General features: G+C 39.6%; 1 protein-coding gene across 2 annotated transcripts in view; it reads left to right on the top strand.

The window, feature by feature from the left end:
* Window positions 1-1639: 1639 nt before the first annotated feature.
* Window positions 1640-17566, top strand: part of TAF1B (TATA-box binding protein associated factor, RNA polymerase I subunit B) — a 45349-nt gene continuing 29422 nt past the window's right edge. Inside the window, exons 1-8 of one of the 2 annotated variants that reach the window (XM_033056102.1) lie at window positions 1640-1704; window positions 2452-2550; window positions 3019-3106; window positions 4882-4979; window positions 5269-5364; window positions 5980-6112; window positions 9384-9540; window positions 15735-15834. In XM_033056102.1, the coding sequence (XP_032911993.1) occupies window positions 1687-1704; window positions 2452-2550; window positions 3019-3106; window positions 4882-4979; window positions 5269-5364; window positions 5980-6112; window positions 9384-9540; window positions 15735-15834 (789 nt within the window). In that variant the 5' untranslated portion in view covers window positions 1640-1686. Of the gene's footprint in view, window positions 1705-2451; window positions 2551-3018; window positions 3107-4881; window positions 4980-5268; window positions 5365-5979; window positions 6113-9383; window positions 9541-15734; window positions 15835-17566 lie in introns of those variants that run through there. The other variant, XM_033056103.1, reaches the window with a different exon arrangement.

Genomic DNA, 17566 nt, shown 5'->3' on the forward strand with positions numbered 1-17566 from the left:
ACCTAATTCAAACAAATTCTTCAATTTAGTTACATCCACTGGGCAGGGCCACTGCCTGCTCACAGCGTCGAGTCACACGAGCACTGCTCTCAGCAGGAGCAATCTCTTATCTTCTGCATTGGAACACACCTCTTCCTCTCTTATCACAGGTACAGATGTCCTGATTTTTTTCTTCAAGGTAGTATTTAATCTCAAAAATACATTAGAAAAAGATCAAACCTTCTCTGTCACACAAAATGGCCTTGCTTTCCCAGAACAGTATTTCCACAAACAAACAATATGGAAATTAAAAACACAAGTAGGATCTGTTTCATCAAAGTATTAGCTACATTTCTGTGAGGTTGACAATCACCTTTTTAACATGGCAGGAATTACATGCGTAATTCTCTTTAATGGGTGTTACAAATGTTCAGCCCACACTGAAAAAAGATCACAGTTGGTATGAGTAATAACTTTTTTCTTAAACATAAACAGTTCCCCTCTAGCTCTCTACATATCCTCCAACATCAATGTAACCACAGCTGTCAAGGCAGCCTCACCTCTTTCTATGTATATTTTAACTTTAATTTTTTCCCATGCTTTCACTTAGTGGACTTTTTTTTTTTTTTAAGGGCTTAAACCTGTTCTCCAATTTTGTGGGCAAATTCACTGCAATAACAGATCTTGGTGTTTAGACATCTTTAAACGTTATTATTAGCATGCAAGAAATTAGAGACCTACATCAAGATCTGGAGGTTTGGGTGTTGTTTTTTAATTGAAAGTGGATTTTGGATTGTAGTTTCCCTCATTCAAGGATCTCCAAACACTTTTACATAGTTAAATTAGTTCTTTCGCCTCCTCCTTTTCAGGCAGCAGCAGCCCCCTTCCCACAGCTTTGGCACAGCCGTGGTGGTCACCAGCTGGGCCAGCGAGACGATCCGAGAGTGAGGATGCAGGAGCTCTGTGGAGAGGATGGCGATGGGCTGAGACTCGGAGGGCACACTTATTCTCAGTCTTAAGCTGCACATGTAGTCTTAGCCCTAAAATGTGCCAGGGGAGGTTTAGGCTGGACATCAGGAAGAATTTATTCACAGAAGTGGTGATTAGGCTTTGGAACAGGCAGCCCAGGGATCTGGCAAGTCACCATCCCTGGAGGTCTCTAAGGAAAGACTGGACATGGTCTGGTTGACATGGTGGTGGACTCCATGATCTCAGGAGATCTTTTCCAACCCAACTGATCCTGTGATTCTGCGATGAAATGTACCCTGCAGCCCTTGGGACACCCCACATCCCCTTGAAGCTGCCACGTCCCCTCTGTGGCTGAAGCACAGAAGTCACAGAACTACAGAATATTAAGGGGTGGGAAGGGACCCAGCGATCACCGACCCCGGCCCCGCTGCCGTGGGCAGGGACACCTCCCACCGGCCCAGGGCCCCATCCGACCCGGCCTCGAACACTTCCAAAGCTGGCATCCAGCCTCCCTGAACAACCTGCGGCAGTGTCTCACACCCTCACAGGAAGGAATTTCTTCCTCCCATCCGATGTCTAACACCGGATCTCTGTCCCCTCAGTGACGCAGCAGTGACCCCTGGCAGTGCCCGTGTCCCCGCGGTGCCGCAGGCCCGGAACGCAATCGCGGGGCCGCGGTTTCCAGGCGGGCCCAGCGCGCGGCGCGGTTGCCGTGGTGCTGCCCCGGGCGCGGCCGCCATGGACGAGGAGGACACGGTGGGACCGGCGGGGTTGGCTGGGCCGGGGGCGCTTCCCCGCCGGGCGGGCAGCGGCTGCGGGCGGCGGGGGGAGAGGGGGAGGCGGCGGCGGGCGCTGCCTGGCCCGGCCCGGCCCGGCCCGGCCCGGCCCGGTCCTGCCCTGCCCACCCCGGGGCCCGGAGCGGCGGGCGAGGCCGTGCCCGGCCCCTCGGCGCTGGCCGGTGCTCGGTCTCGGCCGGGATGTGCCGCCGGCCGGGCCCGGCGGAGCTGCCCCTCCCCAGCACGCACGTGGGCGTCTCTGGAAACCACTTTGTTTTAATCTGTGGGTTTCCGTCTTCTCTTTCCCTCTCCGGTGTCTCCGGGAAGCACTGCCTCGTGCGGGCTTTCTCCCAGCCCGTGTGTTTCTTTACAGTTTTAGAAACCTATTTTTCCTTTCGCCTCCCCCTCCAGTTTTTATCTTCTTTTTAATTTGTGATGGCTGGGGGTTTTTTTATTTTTTTAAAGCCTCGCCACGTGTGTGCGAGGCGTGGATCACCATTCCCTTGTTCTGACGCTCACACACACGGGAGCTGGCGCTTGACAGCTACAATTACGTGTTCAGAGTTACCTGATGGCAAGTGATGATCACTTGTTACCAACCAGAGCTGACACAAAGGGTGTAAATACTCTCCTCTAGAAATAATCTCAGAAACTGTGCAGTAGCCTAGTAATAATGCCATTTGTTTTACCTGAGCAATTGTGAAAGTCTGTTTTTTCTTCCTTTCAGAGAGATTTTAATGAGCGCTGTGCTCAGTGTTCAGAAGTGAACTGGGGTCTCACTGATGGAGGTGGATTTTATTGTAGGTCTTGTCACAACGTTATTGAGGTAAAAAGATGAGTTGCTGCCTTGGAAAAGTTTATTGTGATTGCTTCTTGACTTTAAGAAAATGACAAATCTTCCTTCTTGGCATTGAGGGCAGTATTTTTATTCTTCCTTCTTCATGCTTTAGTTGACACTGCTTAAACCTAATGTTCCTTGAAATCACAACATTTGGAATGAGCCATCTTGGCCTGCTGTGTTGCTGTAGCTGTGGTGTCGGAGTGTGCTGTAGATGCCTTAAAGCATTGCCAGGATGTTGCTGTGTTTCATTCAGTCTAGATCTGATGCATGCCACCTCTATGTCCATGATAATAATTGTCTGTTTTTGAAATTCATTAATGAAAAGTTCAGACTGTCTCATCTCCTGTTAGTGTAGGAATTTTCGGTAAATTCCTCCATTTGTTTTATGATGGGGCAATGTGTGCAAGTTAGATGTGGGTCTTTTTCTTGCTAAGATGTATTCTTGTTTTGCAGAGAACTAGAGAAGTTGTAAACACTGATTTTATCACAAATTCAAGAGTCCAAACAATCTCCAAAGGTTCAAAAAAGCAGGAAAAAAATGGTATGTATGAGTTTCTGTCTCCACTTTGCGAAACAGCCACTGTTCACCCAGGCCATTATGTCTTTGGTGAAGAGCAAAAGCGGATAGGCAGGAAAGACTGTAGGAGTGGGAGCAAAATGCACCTCCCTGATGCTGTCACAACCTTCAGAGATCACACTTGGTGACTTCCTGAGCCACAGATGACCTCTGTGAGCCCAGTGGTAGGGTTTTTTTGATTGAATAGAGCTGTGTGTTACTGCTGCTTTGATTTGTGGAGGCAAATACTCACTGAAGGTGCTGGTGGCATTCAGATGTGGTGATCCTTTGTTCCTTCCCTGTGATGGCTATCACAAAACCAGAGAGGTTGTTTACCTTGGCAGGTGAGATGTGATGGTGGTCCAGCTATTAGTGTCAGTCTGGCCTGTGTTACAGGTACCTGGCCCTGCACCCTGCGCACAAACTGCACGGGAGAGGTTTCATGCAGTTCCAATAGCTGAACCAGTGCTGCATCTTTCTTCCAGAGTCACTTTTTTACTTTTGATTTCCTGACTGTTCAGAAGAATAGTGGTCATTACATATGAGGATCTGTGCCATAAGGATGTAGTGGTAAAGCTGCTGCTAGAGCTGTTTGTGTGTTCAGTGTGGCTGGGTACATCTCTTACTGCTGTTGCCACTTTCAGAAAACAAAACTGCATTAAAATGCCAAATAAAGCAAGGGGTTATCTGTCTTTTCTGATATAATGATCCACCTTTGCTCTGCTGCAGAAGCAGTGGATTGCTACATTCTTTTGAAGAGAGCAATTATGTGGAAGTGAAGGGAGGTGTGAAAAGGACCCCTCCACTTTTCCTTGTCCTGTATTGATTCTAAAGTCTGGGCCTGTACCACTCATGCTTTTAATTTATCCTGTTGAGAAGGTCATTAGCTAACTCCCAGGCTTCTTAAGAAAGAAATCCTTATCTTCACACAGTCCCTTCTGTGAATGCAGTCATGTTACACTATTCCATGGATGTATAGGAGTAAGCTGTGTCTCTTACTTCACTGGTTAGCAGTTAAGAGCAGCATCATTATAGCAGGGCAGAAGCTTTGTGCAGATAACTTCTAAGGTGGTGAGATGCAAGGTGTGTTTCAGAGCAAAAGTAGTGAAGAACAGGTGTGGAAGGAATGAAAAGGGAGTTGAAAAATGGAGAGAAAATTTCTAAAACCAAAAGCCTGTAGAAAAGCTTAGTAGTAAATTTATAGAGGTAAGGGCGAAAAGTAATTCTAATGCAGCCTGAAGAAATAGTCAGTAGGTTTGAGCAGGCCCACTCCCTGTGAAATTCATGTTGTACTAGGATTTTTTAGAAGTTGGGATATTCTTTTATTTAAACATGTATGATTCTGTGTGAGAGAATGGTAAAGCACATGGATGCTATTGGTTGTTTTTTGCCTGACTTACTACTGTAATGTTCCAGTTTTCTGTGTCAGGGGTGGGAAAGAAATGTTCATATTTCATTTTTAATGGCAGGTTCTCAGTTATTTTTAAACTGGTGATTAAATAATGCTCTGCTCAATTACAAGTGCCACACTAGACATTATAATGAATTATATTATTCTTGGGAAATATGTGAAGTTCTTGTTTAGTAACTTTTCTTCACGTTTAAGGCTGTGAATAAATAGAAGTTAGTGGAGTGTTCAGTGTAGCTGGTTTATGCATTAGGATCTGAAATTATTAGCTAGTGATATGGGGATAAGTGTGCATAAGGTTAAAGAAACCAAAACAGTACAAACAAAAACAGCCTCCCTTTTTTTCCCTTAGAGGGAGGCTGTGAATGGTATGTTTGTGAAGGCTTTCAGCTTGTCCTCAAGAAACAGGTGGAAGCTTTAGAAGCATTAGGAGTACATCCACAAATGAAGGTATGTAGATGTCAGTATTGTACACTCTGTGTGTGTGTTACAGAAGGTGGGATTTTAAAAATTTTTAATTTTTTAAGTGAATCACACAAGTCCCCGTTTAAAATCATTAAGCATATGAAATCAAAATCTGTTTCTCTTGTAATTTCAAAATGTATTTTATAAATCACAGCTAATAAAATTAGAGATGGAATATTATTCAGATTCCTGAGTTAGAAATTATGCTCTGTTCTCTCAGCAATTTATGATCTTGTAAACACTGTACTAATTACCATCCATTTGTGTTTATCAGGATGAAATTCTGTGCAATTTTTGGAGGTGTTACCTTCAGAAGAGCAAGCAGGCATATTGCAAGAGACCAGCTGCGGAAGCTGTCAAAGCATTATCAGTAAGTGAAAGCTCAAATCCCATGAGATGTTTGGTATCTTTTTAAAAGATACCAAAAGAGAAATCTTGTTTGTTTTGACTACATATCTTACTGGTAATAACTCCAGAATGAATGGTCACTTCAGAATGAAGAAGATCAAATAAACAGGCTTGCACATGTCCATTTTATTCGGTTTTGGAGTTTTTTACTTATTTCAAGGGATGGATATTTCTGTGACTATTTGAAACTGCTTATTTAGAAGTACTGCTTTGTCTTGACATAGATAATCAGCATATATGAATCACAATGCAAAATGTATCATCAGCTACCATTCTTTCCTTCCTGTCCTCTTGAAGTTAGTGATTTGGTTGAGCTTTGATTCTGTGTTGCCAGCTTTCTGGTTGTTGTAGCAGATTAAAATATAGTCCCTACAAGTTGTTTAATCTTGAGAAATCCTTAAAAAATGCTTCCTTTTCTTTTTTTTTCCACTTGCTGGTGATTCATAGAGTAAAAATGTGAACAGTTTGGGTTTTAACTTTTACTGTTAATTTTGCATCTGTCATGCTGTATGTGGTTTGTTGAGATTGAAACCGTAAAGAAGAGTGGCTAATCCAAACATTTATTTACAAACCCCAGGTATGTGAGAGCAGTACTGATGTGGACAGTGATCCAGAGAGACCCAGCCTTCTGGACTTGCTGTCTCTCTCTGAAAGTGAGGGGGATCTGCAGACTGACTGCAGCTTTGCCTCATCAGTGAGCAAGGTCTCAGGTAGGAGCAGTGAGCTGAACTACCTGAAAACCAGTTTTTCTGTAGTTTTAAAGTATAAATAGATTTGAAGTGTATTTGTGTACAGTGAATTGAAGGAAGTGGTTTGAAGGTGTAAAGTTTTCAGTCTTGTTTGACACTTTATATTCTACCAGAAATAGAAGACTTCCTCCCCCAACCCCCACCCATGGAGATAAAAGTTGAACAGGACCTGGAAATACAGTGGGAAATGCAGGAGGAAGTTCTGTTTTATAGCAAATTTGCTCCATGCCTCCTGTTTGGAGTAGGAAAAAAATTGCTGTTACAGCTGCCAAGCTAGATGTTCACAAACACAGCAGCTTTGAAGAATAAGCACTTATTTAACCAATAGCAGAGCTGTCTTTTATGACTTTGATGTTAGAAAACATGAGTTTGTTCTTTAAGGGGGTGTATTTTTTTCTATCCCATAGATATATTTAGCATTTTAATTTTTTTTACGTTATTTTAGTATTTCTGTGTCTTTTGTCTCCACAGTCTTTTTACTGCTTTCCCAATGACCCGTTCTATGAAAAATCATATTTTAGTTTCATATATCAGTTTCTCATTTCTGCTAACAATAGCATCTGGAAAATATTTACAGAATGCTGAAGTTTTTTAATTAAAATATTGTAGAAAATTGGTGTGTAAGGTTCTACTGGGCAAGCTTAATACCAGACAATGCTGCATTGCCTGATACTGGAAATGCATTGCAAGGCCCAGTTGAAAGCTTTTGCTTCTGTTTTAAAGTTGTGATGGCTTTTTTTTTTTATTTATTCTTTGCTTGCTTTTTCCTTCTTTATCTGTTTCTGTGTTTCTTATTCCCCTGTTATGTACTCCCTTCCTTGTGTCATGTTTCAGTTCTTCTGTGATATTGCCTCTTCTGCCCTCAGAAGCATGCATTACACTATTTTGCACAGTTCAGAAGTGATAATAGAGAGAGAAATTTGATCAGCAGCAATAAGAAAACTCCAGACAGAATGAGGGAGGGGGGAAAAGGTATAAAAATGGTGATGCAATTTTTTTTTTAATATTATGGTGGAACCTTTAATCTTTATATATTAAAAGGACAACATTTTGAGGTAAAGAGTTGCTGTATGTTTGTCATATAGAATCTTGGGTGTTATACAAATATAATATGAAAAGGAAAGAATTGAATGAAGAATTTCTAGTGAAAGTATTCAATTGAATTTTTTTTCTCCTTTTTGATGTCTAGGAACTCCTTTCTTCCTTGATACTTGTGTCTTTCATAGGTCAGTTGCTTAAAGTTTTAGAACAGCCAGGTAATCCTAAATAGGTCATAATTTATTGTCTTGGCTGGTTGTTTCAGAGATTGAATTCAGCATCCAGTAGTCATCACTTTCACTGAAATCACTTGAAATTTCTTAAGAGTTCAGTGATACTTAAAGTAAATTTTGGTGAAATCAGACAAACCTAGAAGTTGTTTTGTCCATTGAAATGTAACATAAGTAAGTGTGTTCTAGTCTATCGTAAACTCTTGTGAAGATTCATAATTATTTTCTTTGGTGTCGTTTGTGCTGAGCTGTTACTGCTACAGACTAGAAACCTCAACACCCTTCTTTCCCTAAGAGACTTGTCCAGACAGCAGCTGGGTGTTTTTTGTTATTTTCGTGTAGGGTTAATAGCAAATTCCACTGAGTATAGCACTGAGATATTGCTAGAGAAGCCTATAAAACTCTTAAATTATTAGCTGCACGTAACTGTGTGTTGTCACGCCTTGCATAAACTGGAAGAAATAAAAGGAAATTGTGTGCCATCATTAAGGCCACAAATATAATGAGGATTATTTTAAATTGAGTCAAATGTGAAATTAACAATGAAGCTTCGGTCATGGAGCTGCCTTTAAGCACAGGTATCCATGTGAAAGGTGAAGCAGTTGACTTCCAGGGATTAAGCCGAGTTTCCAGCCTTTGTTCCCTGACGCACCTGTGCGTGTTGGGATGCTCTGGCAGTTCGGGCCGGCTCTGAGCGCCTGTGCCGGGGCTGTGCCGTGCCCGTGCTGGATCTGTGCCGTGCCCGTGCGGTATCTGTGCCGTGCCCGTGCCCGTGCCGTGCCCGTGCCGTGCCCGCAGCTCCGGCTCCGGTGCCGGTAGGTGGCAGCGCAGCCCGGCCCTGGGGCGCTGTGTGCGCTGTCCCATCCTGCGGGCACCGCCGCTGGGGCGGCCCCGCTGACCCTGCCCCGCTGACCCTGCACCCTCGGCCGCGGGGCTCTCGGGCTCTCGGAAAGGTCCAAATTGTTTTCAGCGGGCTTTTTGCCCTAGCCCTGCAGCTCCCAGCTGGGCAGCTGTGGATCCAGCTCTTGCCATTCCTGTCTGAGTAGGTGAACAGTTTGTGGGGAAGTGAAGTGAGGAAAGTCTCTGCAGAGTCAGTGCTGACATTTTGTGCCAGTATGCTTTAAATACATTTTCCTTCATCCTGGCTCGGTCATGATGTAGGGAAGAGAGGCTTACAGGTTTTTTTGGGTTTTGTTTTGTTTTGTTTTGTTTTTTTTTTGGTCCTCTTTCCCTGAACTTGCAGGTTTCGCTGCTGAAAAGGTTCCAAACTCATAAATCACTCTACTAAACAAAATTTTCTCTGTTTTTCTTCGTTTTTGGTGATTCACCTCAGTAAGGAAGTATGGATGTTAATTTATTTGGGTTTTTTTTCACCCTCTTCACCATTTTCCTACATTCTTGTTCTGAAGTTGTTTCTTTGACATTGAATTTATACACATTTTTTAAAGAATACCTGTGTTTCCACAGTTAGAGATTATAGGATAGATGGATTCAGGACAGACTTTTAACATTAGAGAAGTTTCCACAGTGTAATTGACTTTTTCAATAAGTCCTGCATGTTGAAATTTCAAGTTGTGTTTTGATCCCAAACTCAGTCATTGATTTAAGTACATCCAATTTTCCTTTGTTTCTTCTAGAGTTCCTTTATCTCTCAACTGGAAAACAGTATTTCCAGCTCATAAGTACTATTAGCTGTATGTTACATGGGAGTTAATGTCCTAGTCAAGTGGAATAGCACTTTATGAAACAGGTTCTCATCTCATATTATGGTAGATGAATAAATCAGGGTTAAACTATTTCATAGAAAAGTACACAAACGAGCAAAAACTCAAAGTAATTTCCTAATGTTATGAGTTGCTGAACAAGTCTTGTATGTTCCTTTATCTTGCTTTCTGTATGCCATGGTTCATGTATCTATCATATCAATTGCTTTTTTTCTTTTCTGTTTTTAACATAAACCCAAGAAAGCACCTCTGTGTGCTCTGGATCAGTAGATGGCAGCTTGTATTTAATGAAGAACCAAAAGGAGAAACTGAGGATGACAATGCCAATGACCCTTTCATTTTGTTACATGGCATTACTCTGGATGAGAGAACCAATCACATTGTCTGAGTTCTTAAGGTATGAATAGACTAATTAAGAATTCTTGCTTTTATAAATAATAATTTTTTATAAAATAGGTCTGTACTATTGCCCTCTTATGAATTTGCTCAGTTATAGTGAGTTCTTTATATTTAGTTGTCTTGTCTTTCCTTTGTCATAACCATTTGTGCAGCTGCTGTTGGAGGACAATCTCTGTTGATTGCAATGAATTTCAAAGACGTGTAATGAAGGAGGTTTTGAAGTAAGAGAAGCTTTTTATTCTTCTCCTTCAAAAATTCTTAAGATTTGCTGGAGGTGTGTATGGCCACACTTCCGTGATATTTGCTGTTGTCAGCATGTCAGAATTAAATGAGTAAACATTCTCCAGGACTTACATCAGTGTCATCCTGCAAACAATACCAGCAGTGTGCAGTGATCTGAAATGTAGCAAAATAACTTCATGCAATGGAGTTGAAATTAATATAGGAAGATCATTTTGTCTTCATATCTTTGTATCTGTAATTATCAGAGTTCAGAATAATACCTTTTAATATGGTAGAAATAAATTGTTGTAATAATAGGGTTTGATGCTAAATGGAGACTGTCAGGCTACTGCTGACAATGCAGTTCCCTTCTCTCCCCTACAACAAGGCCATGAACACTTTCTTTATTTACTTCAGGAATGAAAAATAATTCGTCATTCATATTCATCAAATAACTCTTCTTGTTGGCAATAAGTATTTAAAATCAGGCCCGAATAAGTTCAGGAATTCCTAGATTTTCCTTGGAAGACCTTTTGTATTCTGACACCCTTTTTTAAATAACTGTTGAAATACTGGGTATTTCTAAACAGATGGTAAAAAACATTACTTGGTTGAAATTTAAGGAATAGAAATGCTTAAGTATATACACTGGCAAATCAAATTGAAAACTCAGACAAAATAAGGGGAAAACTGATTAAAAATTCAGTGCTTTTATTTTTATTTTTCAAATATGTAACCTGTGGATTAAAAGGCAAGGCAGCGGGTACATTGTCCCCCACCTGTGGTGTAGCTGCTGAAAGTGTGATGAATGCAAGGGGATTTTTTCCCCCAGAGCCTGATGTTCCATCATGGCCTCTCTCCCCTGGCAGGTTCCACCTGCACGTCTCTAGCTTTGTACAAGCTTTCCAAGTGGAATGGGTATGCCAGAACACTTTCTTGCAAGTGCTTTCAAAAAGGAGAGGGTTTTATGTCTTGAAGTACAGTAGTTACTACTAGATAATCAGTTGCTATGCAAAGCAATTTGACCCTTTGATTTTGCTTTAGGAGTGGCTGTTGCCTTCATTGATCAGAATTGCACAAACCATTGTATTTTTGCGTAACTGAATATGCTATTGCATAAAAGATGCTTGTAAAATTTTCAGTAAAATGCCATAATATTCAGAACTCAAACTAGTACCCTGCAATGCAAAAGTATTTGTTGAGTAGATTAAGAAATAGTAGAACTCGAAAGTAGTGCTCAATAACAAGATTTTTACTGGCCACGTTCTTCCTTAGGAAATTTTGTACAAATCAGAATTACCATAACATACTCTGTATTTTTGTGAATGATCAGCAAATAAATAATGTAGAAACTGTCTGATAGTGTTTGTATCTGGCCAAAATCCAAGTAGTGAATTGCAATTTCTGGGACAGAGCAACTGTTTCACACTGAAGAATTATTAGTTATCCCATCTTGTTTGGAGAGAAAAGTTAATAATTACAATAACCAAAGAATATATATTTATCTTGGAAACTGTCTCTGGAAGCATTGTTGGCTCATACCAGACAAAGACATCTTCACATGTTTCTGTCTTAGTACAATGGTGTGGTTGGAAGAAAACCCAACCAAACAACAACTGTTGAAGTCAGCTGTCAAGGGGGAAGATAGATTGTTTTGTTTGCATATGAATGGTAAATTATTGTATTTGGCACTTTAAGAATTGGAAACTGCAGAAAAGATCCTGGAAAATTATTCAGAACCTGGAGACTATCCTTTGGACTAATATCCTTAAGAGATGAGCAGACTTGAACAGATTTAGAGAAAACATAAATGCAATAAAAGGGTTGGGAAAATATTTTAAAAATCAAGTAGCAAATATAGCACAGAAAGGCATAATCTGAAACTAATAATTGGAAATTGAAATGAGATTATTTGAATGAGAAGATATAATTTAATTAGATGCAATTGATGTGTGTAAGACTATAAATCATAATGATTCAGTAACTTTAAATGCACTGAACATATGAACTGGATTGAGTACAGAAAGTGAAGTTGAAAAGAATGTTATTTGTATTGCAAAGTTTTACCATGATACGATAGTTATATAAGACTGTAATTACGTTATCATGGTTCCCTCCCTACCCTTGAGGTCCTTGCCTTTCAACAAGTTTGATGAAGAAGTAGAAAGCATTTTAAATTGCATGAACTACCATAAAATACTTGTTTTCTGACTTCTGAATATTGAAGTTTAAAAAACCAGACAATGTTCGCATTTTTGCATGCATTAAGATACAAAATAACGACAGACGGAAGATGAAAACTATGCAGAGAAAGCATTAAGTATTCAGCATTACCTTTTAAGTCTTTGTAGGCAAATTGTTTTATTTAAACCAGCTGAATTAGAGTTCTGTTTAAAGTTCTGCCTTGTTTTTTCCTCAGTTTGGTTTTCTCTGTACCCTGAAGTCAGCTGACTACCACTCCTCCCTTGTGATACATGCTTAGGCACTGGGGTTGGGCAATCTGCCAGCTTTTAAAGGCTTTACAACACCAAAAATATACTCCTCTTTGCTACTTGACACACTTAGCAGAAAAACACTACAATTACCTACTCAGACAGGAACATTTTGGTTTAAAAATAACACTTTGAACAATGTTCTACTCAAGTCTATGCTACACATTAAATCCTTTTTTATTGTGAGTAGTCTTACAATACTCCATATGATGTATATTATTCATCTATGTAATAAAATAGTTGAGTTTTGGAAAAAGTTTCAAGATGCTAGACTTTTGAGATTCTGAGAAATAATGCCTTTCAAATGAGGTTATACCTACTTGTGGTGGCAAGACTAAACTTATAATCAGTTTGTGGCGTTACTGTGGCTTTAACAGATGCATCACTTCCTTGTAGCATGCTGAGGACCTAGGATTTCTTTCATACTTGGGCCCTATTAATGTATGTTACTGCTGTAATTAAAAGAACATGGACTGTGTACTGTATCTGCCAATCAAGTTTTCAAGCACCTCCCTGATAGAACATAGTCCTACAGGTGTTTTGACCATCTCTCTGTTAAATGAAAGGTTTGGAGGAACAACAGACAAAAGAAATTGTTCTAAAGTGCTATTCCAAATCTGGACTTTTGGATTAAGTGTTAAAACTTGAATCATCAGCACTTTCTATTCGTAACAGTGTATTTGTGCAATATTTTTAAATTGTAAAAACAACTTTTAACCTGAAGGAAAAGAACATTCTTTTTTTTTTTTTCTGGAGACAATAATTTTAAGCTAGAAAAGATATTATAAAAAGATATATAAAAAGATATTATTTTAGACGGTTGAAGTTCTTTGACTTGGTGCAGCCAAACTGAAAACTTTAAAAAAAAAAAAAGACGTGGTGGACACTGCTTGTCTCTTGCAGTGTAGGGATGTGGTTCCAGCATCAGTTTAAGCTGTTCCAAGTTTTTGTTGCTGTGATCTTGCATAAACATTCCTGTTCTTTCTCTTGCCATGGGTACTAGCATTCATCCAGTTTGTGGTTCATTAGTTGAAAGTAGATCTATAGATCTGTAGAAGATATATTTTGTAAAAGAAAGTTTCACTGGACATTTTAGGCTCGTTGATGTGCTTCACTGCTGTCCCTTTCTGCCTTGTGCTGACGGTGATGTTCCTGTGGTCACCTGAGTCTGTTGGAGTGAAACCCTGAAGAGTCTTGTTCCCCATCTGATCCTCTGTGACTTCTCAGAGTGCTTTTGTCAGCAGGGAGGAGTGTGTGGCAGGGGACTGAAGGAGGGTGGGATTTCCCATCTCGGAGGCAGCAAGCTGTGTGTGTGGTTTGGCTGCATCACCCCTACACCACACCCGAAACAAGGTCCTGATTGTCTGTCCTTTTCCAGCTGCTGCTGTGCTGGCTCAGGTGTTCGCTGCTCTCGGTGTCTTGGTTCCAGGCCTTCCCATCTGACAGCTCATGATGTGATTGTGCCTTAACTGTGTCAGCCAAAGCTTATCATCAGCTGAGCCAGTAATGCATCGCTGTTGCTGAAGGGGGAAGGTCCTGCTTCCCTTTTTTCTCTTCTCCTGCCTGCGTTATACACCCCCTTCCCTCTGGCAGCTTGTAGAGCCACCTGTGAGCCTCTTCACAATTTGTTAGATGATGAAAGAAACTTTGCTTGCAATAGGGTAACAGGTGGTTTTCTGCTGCTGTTGTGACTTACATTTGGGGAAGAAATGAGCAGCTCACAGCTAGATCACAGGGAGGGAGGTCCTGCTGAGCTTTTAGTTTGGCTCAATCAACTTTGTGAAACCATACCTCAAGCTTATGTTCCTCAGTTTAGTGGATGACTAAAATGAGCTGAGGAACTGAAGTGCCAGCTCCTCAGCAGGTCAGGCAGGATGGTGAGGACCAGCAATGGGGGCTGGATTTGGAGAATGGCAGCCCCCCATCTCCACTCAGGGTGGGGAAATGCTGGTAGAGGAAAGCTACTGAAATTTCATTAGCAAAATGATCATTACACAATTTGATTAGAAAAGACTGTTCACCACCTGTTACTTCTTCACTTAAAGAGCCTAATAAGGAGAGCTTTGGAGCAAAGGCTATTGGGCAATATGATTTTTAATATTGCTGTTATTTTTCAGGAACCATTATAAATTACTCTGAGACAGTTTTGATCATGAAATGTACTTTTTATTTTAATCCTGGGTTTAACTCATTTTTTTCAATTAAACTGAAAATTCAGGTAGGACTGCTTTAAAAAAGGTAGACTATAACTAAACTTTGGAGTAACTAACTTTTAAACAGAGTTTTAATCAACTTCAATAGATATGCTCTACTTACGTGGAACAAATAGTGATGAGGGTACAGAACTGGGATGTAGCAGGCGAGCTTGTGAATTGCTGTAGTCTCAGAAGGAACATGAAATGTTTGTAGACCAAGAAGTTACTAATCTATGTAGGAAGATCAGAGAGGTTCTGTGCAGATAACACTTATCAGCAGGAGAGAAAATTGTTTTCAGTCCTGATATTAGTTAAGGAACAGAGTCTTCTCTGTAATGTTCACTTATTCAGGTTTAATGTGGTCTTAACAAAATTGGTTTGGAGAAGAGGAGACAGGAAGGCGTTTCTAGCTCAGTCCTGTGGGAGACTGCCAGTGTGCCTTAGTGTGGAATGAGTGTGTTGCCTTGTGAGGATCTGTGCTTGTTCAGTGCTTGCTTGGCCTATTGTGGGTGTCTGTTAAGATGCTGGATAAGAGGAGAGGTTTGGTGTAGTGGTGGCTTTTTATTGGTATCTGTTGTTAAGTCTCATCTTTTATACATATATATATGTGTGTGTGTATTCAAGAAAAATATCAACTAATACTGTCAACCGCTTACCAAAATCAGTTTTTAACAGCAAAGGTACATTATTTCTGTGCAAATAAAAATTGAACTATTTTTATTTATTAGTATGCAAAACAATTTCTATTCATACTTCAGTAATACTTCTTTGAAAAGTATCATCATAGAGCTGTAATTAGTATGGTTTCAGTTCTGTGTATCTGCTCATCGTTCTGTGATTTTCTTCCCTATCACATTACCTGGTTCAAACTCCTCCACTAGAAGGTCTGTGTTTTAAAAGTAAAATTTACTTAAAGCTTTAGAATTTGGAAAAAAAGCATCCATATCATTCAAAGGAGGCTGAAAGTAGTTCAAGAAATGCAGTAGTTGAAGAATGTGCAGAACAAACTCTGTGTAAGCTTGTTGATTGTATACTTACTGCCGTAACGTTATCATTTGTCAGTCACATCTGAGCTTGAACTTAAAAGCTGTTAAATGATTGAACTGGTTTTTGTTCTGTGGAGCATTTTGGGTGTGTTACATCAGGTTGTATTGCTTAAGTAGCACAATACTGATATTATTTCAAATAAGAAGTTGATTTGTATATTAATTTTCTAATAAAAATACGACTTTGTCATCCTATAAATTGTTCTGATTTGGTCTTCATTTTTTTATTTAATGCAGGTTTGTTGTTGAAGGGCATATTCCATACTTGAATGTGTTTCAGCATTTTCCGGAGAAGATGAAGTTGTGTGGACTTGATCTTAAGATCTTTTGTGTAGAGGTAATTTTTTTATTAAAGGAAAAGTTAAAAAAAAAAACCCAACCAAAACGTAGTTATTTAGTGGTATTTTGATTATTTTGGTCACTGTGCTAATAAATTGATTAAATCTTATTGTTATGTAGTAAGGTTCATGTTTCACAGTATTGGAGCCTGGCAGAAACTAGTGCATGCTGTGACTTGGAGTGCTTTAATCTTTAACCAGTCTTATTAAACTGATTACCTAAGTTAGAATGAAATCAGTAAGTACTTGTGAAGAAAAGGGTATTTAGAACTGCTCTCAAAACACTCAGAAATAGGATTTAGCTTCAAGTCTAAGGGCAATATATTATTCCTTCTGGTGCTTATTTGAAATCTCTTTTGAATTTGTTTGTAATTACATATTCTTTTAATATAATATGGTTTAGATGCTCTCTCTTGTTCTGTTCCTTGCTGTAGTGATTGAAATATATCAAACCTGAAATCTGTGTAAGGGGGTACAACTTAATAGTAATGGAGTCTTGAGTAAAATTTAAATTTCCCTCATTTAAGATTCTTATGTATTGTGGTAACAATTGCCCAATGACATTTCTGTTCAAGATAAAAATTTAGTATGGATTTTTGAAGTGTGCAAATAAAATTTTAGCTTTTAAGAGTAGAAAGCAGCAATTCTTCCAAGCCCTCACTGATGATGTTGCAAGTAACATTACCATTCTCCAATGTGTTGCTTATATTCACAGGTCATAAGTTGTTCAGGAGTTGTACCTTCAGAAGTTTTAGCTTTTCTATTATTTTTGGTTTTATATTACTGCTTTCCTGTCTGGATAAATGAGAATTATGACCTCAACTTCTAAAAATCAGGAGATAAATTAATTATAAAATCTCTTGGTTTCTTTGTCTTAGATATTTCCCTAACAGAAAAGATGTTAGGTTGAAATATGAGTATAAACTTGGTTTTAAGTCTTTGTCCTTCTTTACCTCCATCTTCTGGATGAGTTTTTGTTTTATGAATTACAACTGTAAGGCTTGTACCATACCTCAGAGTGGGAGAACTGGTTTATAGAGAGGAGTTGACAGCCTCCTTTGGAGGATCCTGCTGTTTCCTTTTGGGATAGGGCTGCTCCTGTCACTTCCAAAGCATAAGTAAATATACACACTAATCAAGTAATCTCTTAACTGTGTTTTCACTGAGATATAACTGAGGTACAGTTCTGTAAGCTTACTGTACCATTTGTTTTCCAGCTACTCCAGTATTATTGCGGCTCCCTCTTTTTAGAACCATCTGCCCCTTACTCTACCTTCAATATTACTTTAGTAAGAGAGCTTCAGTTTCATTTAGCTTTAATGATTTTTTTACTACATCATGAGGCTGATAATTGCAAAATCCTTACCAGCTCTTTCCTGCATCCGTGTTTCTTGCTGCAGCACTGTGATTACCAATGACTTACTGTGTCTAGTTTTGGCATCTGAGTTTTGAGAAATTCGAGAGATGAGGTTATTGTACTGGAGCAGGAAATGAAATTGTGTTATACTCCATTCTGAAAATATAGCTTGCATTCTTTTCTGCTTTGTGCTCTGTATAGAATATTTCGTAGACAATTATCTTAAAAACCTTTATGATATTATGGCTGTTACAACCGGGTGTGTAAGTTGCTGTAATGCCATTATTTCTTGTGCTTCAAGTCTGGTGAGTACAAGCTGCAAACAGGTTCCAAAATATTGATAACTGACAGGACTATTCAGTTTTTAAATTTTG

This window comes from Catharus ustulatus, chromosome 3 (genome assembly GCF_009819885.2).
Source record: "Catharus ustulatus isolate bCatUst1 chromosome 3, bCatUst1.pri.v2, whole genome shotgun sequence".
Classification (NCBI taxonomy): domain Eukaryota; kingdom Metazoa; phylum Chordata; class Aves; order Passeriformes; family Turdidae; genus Catharus; species Catharus ustulatus.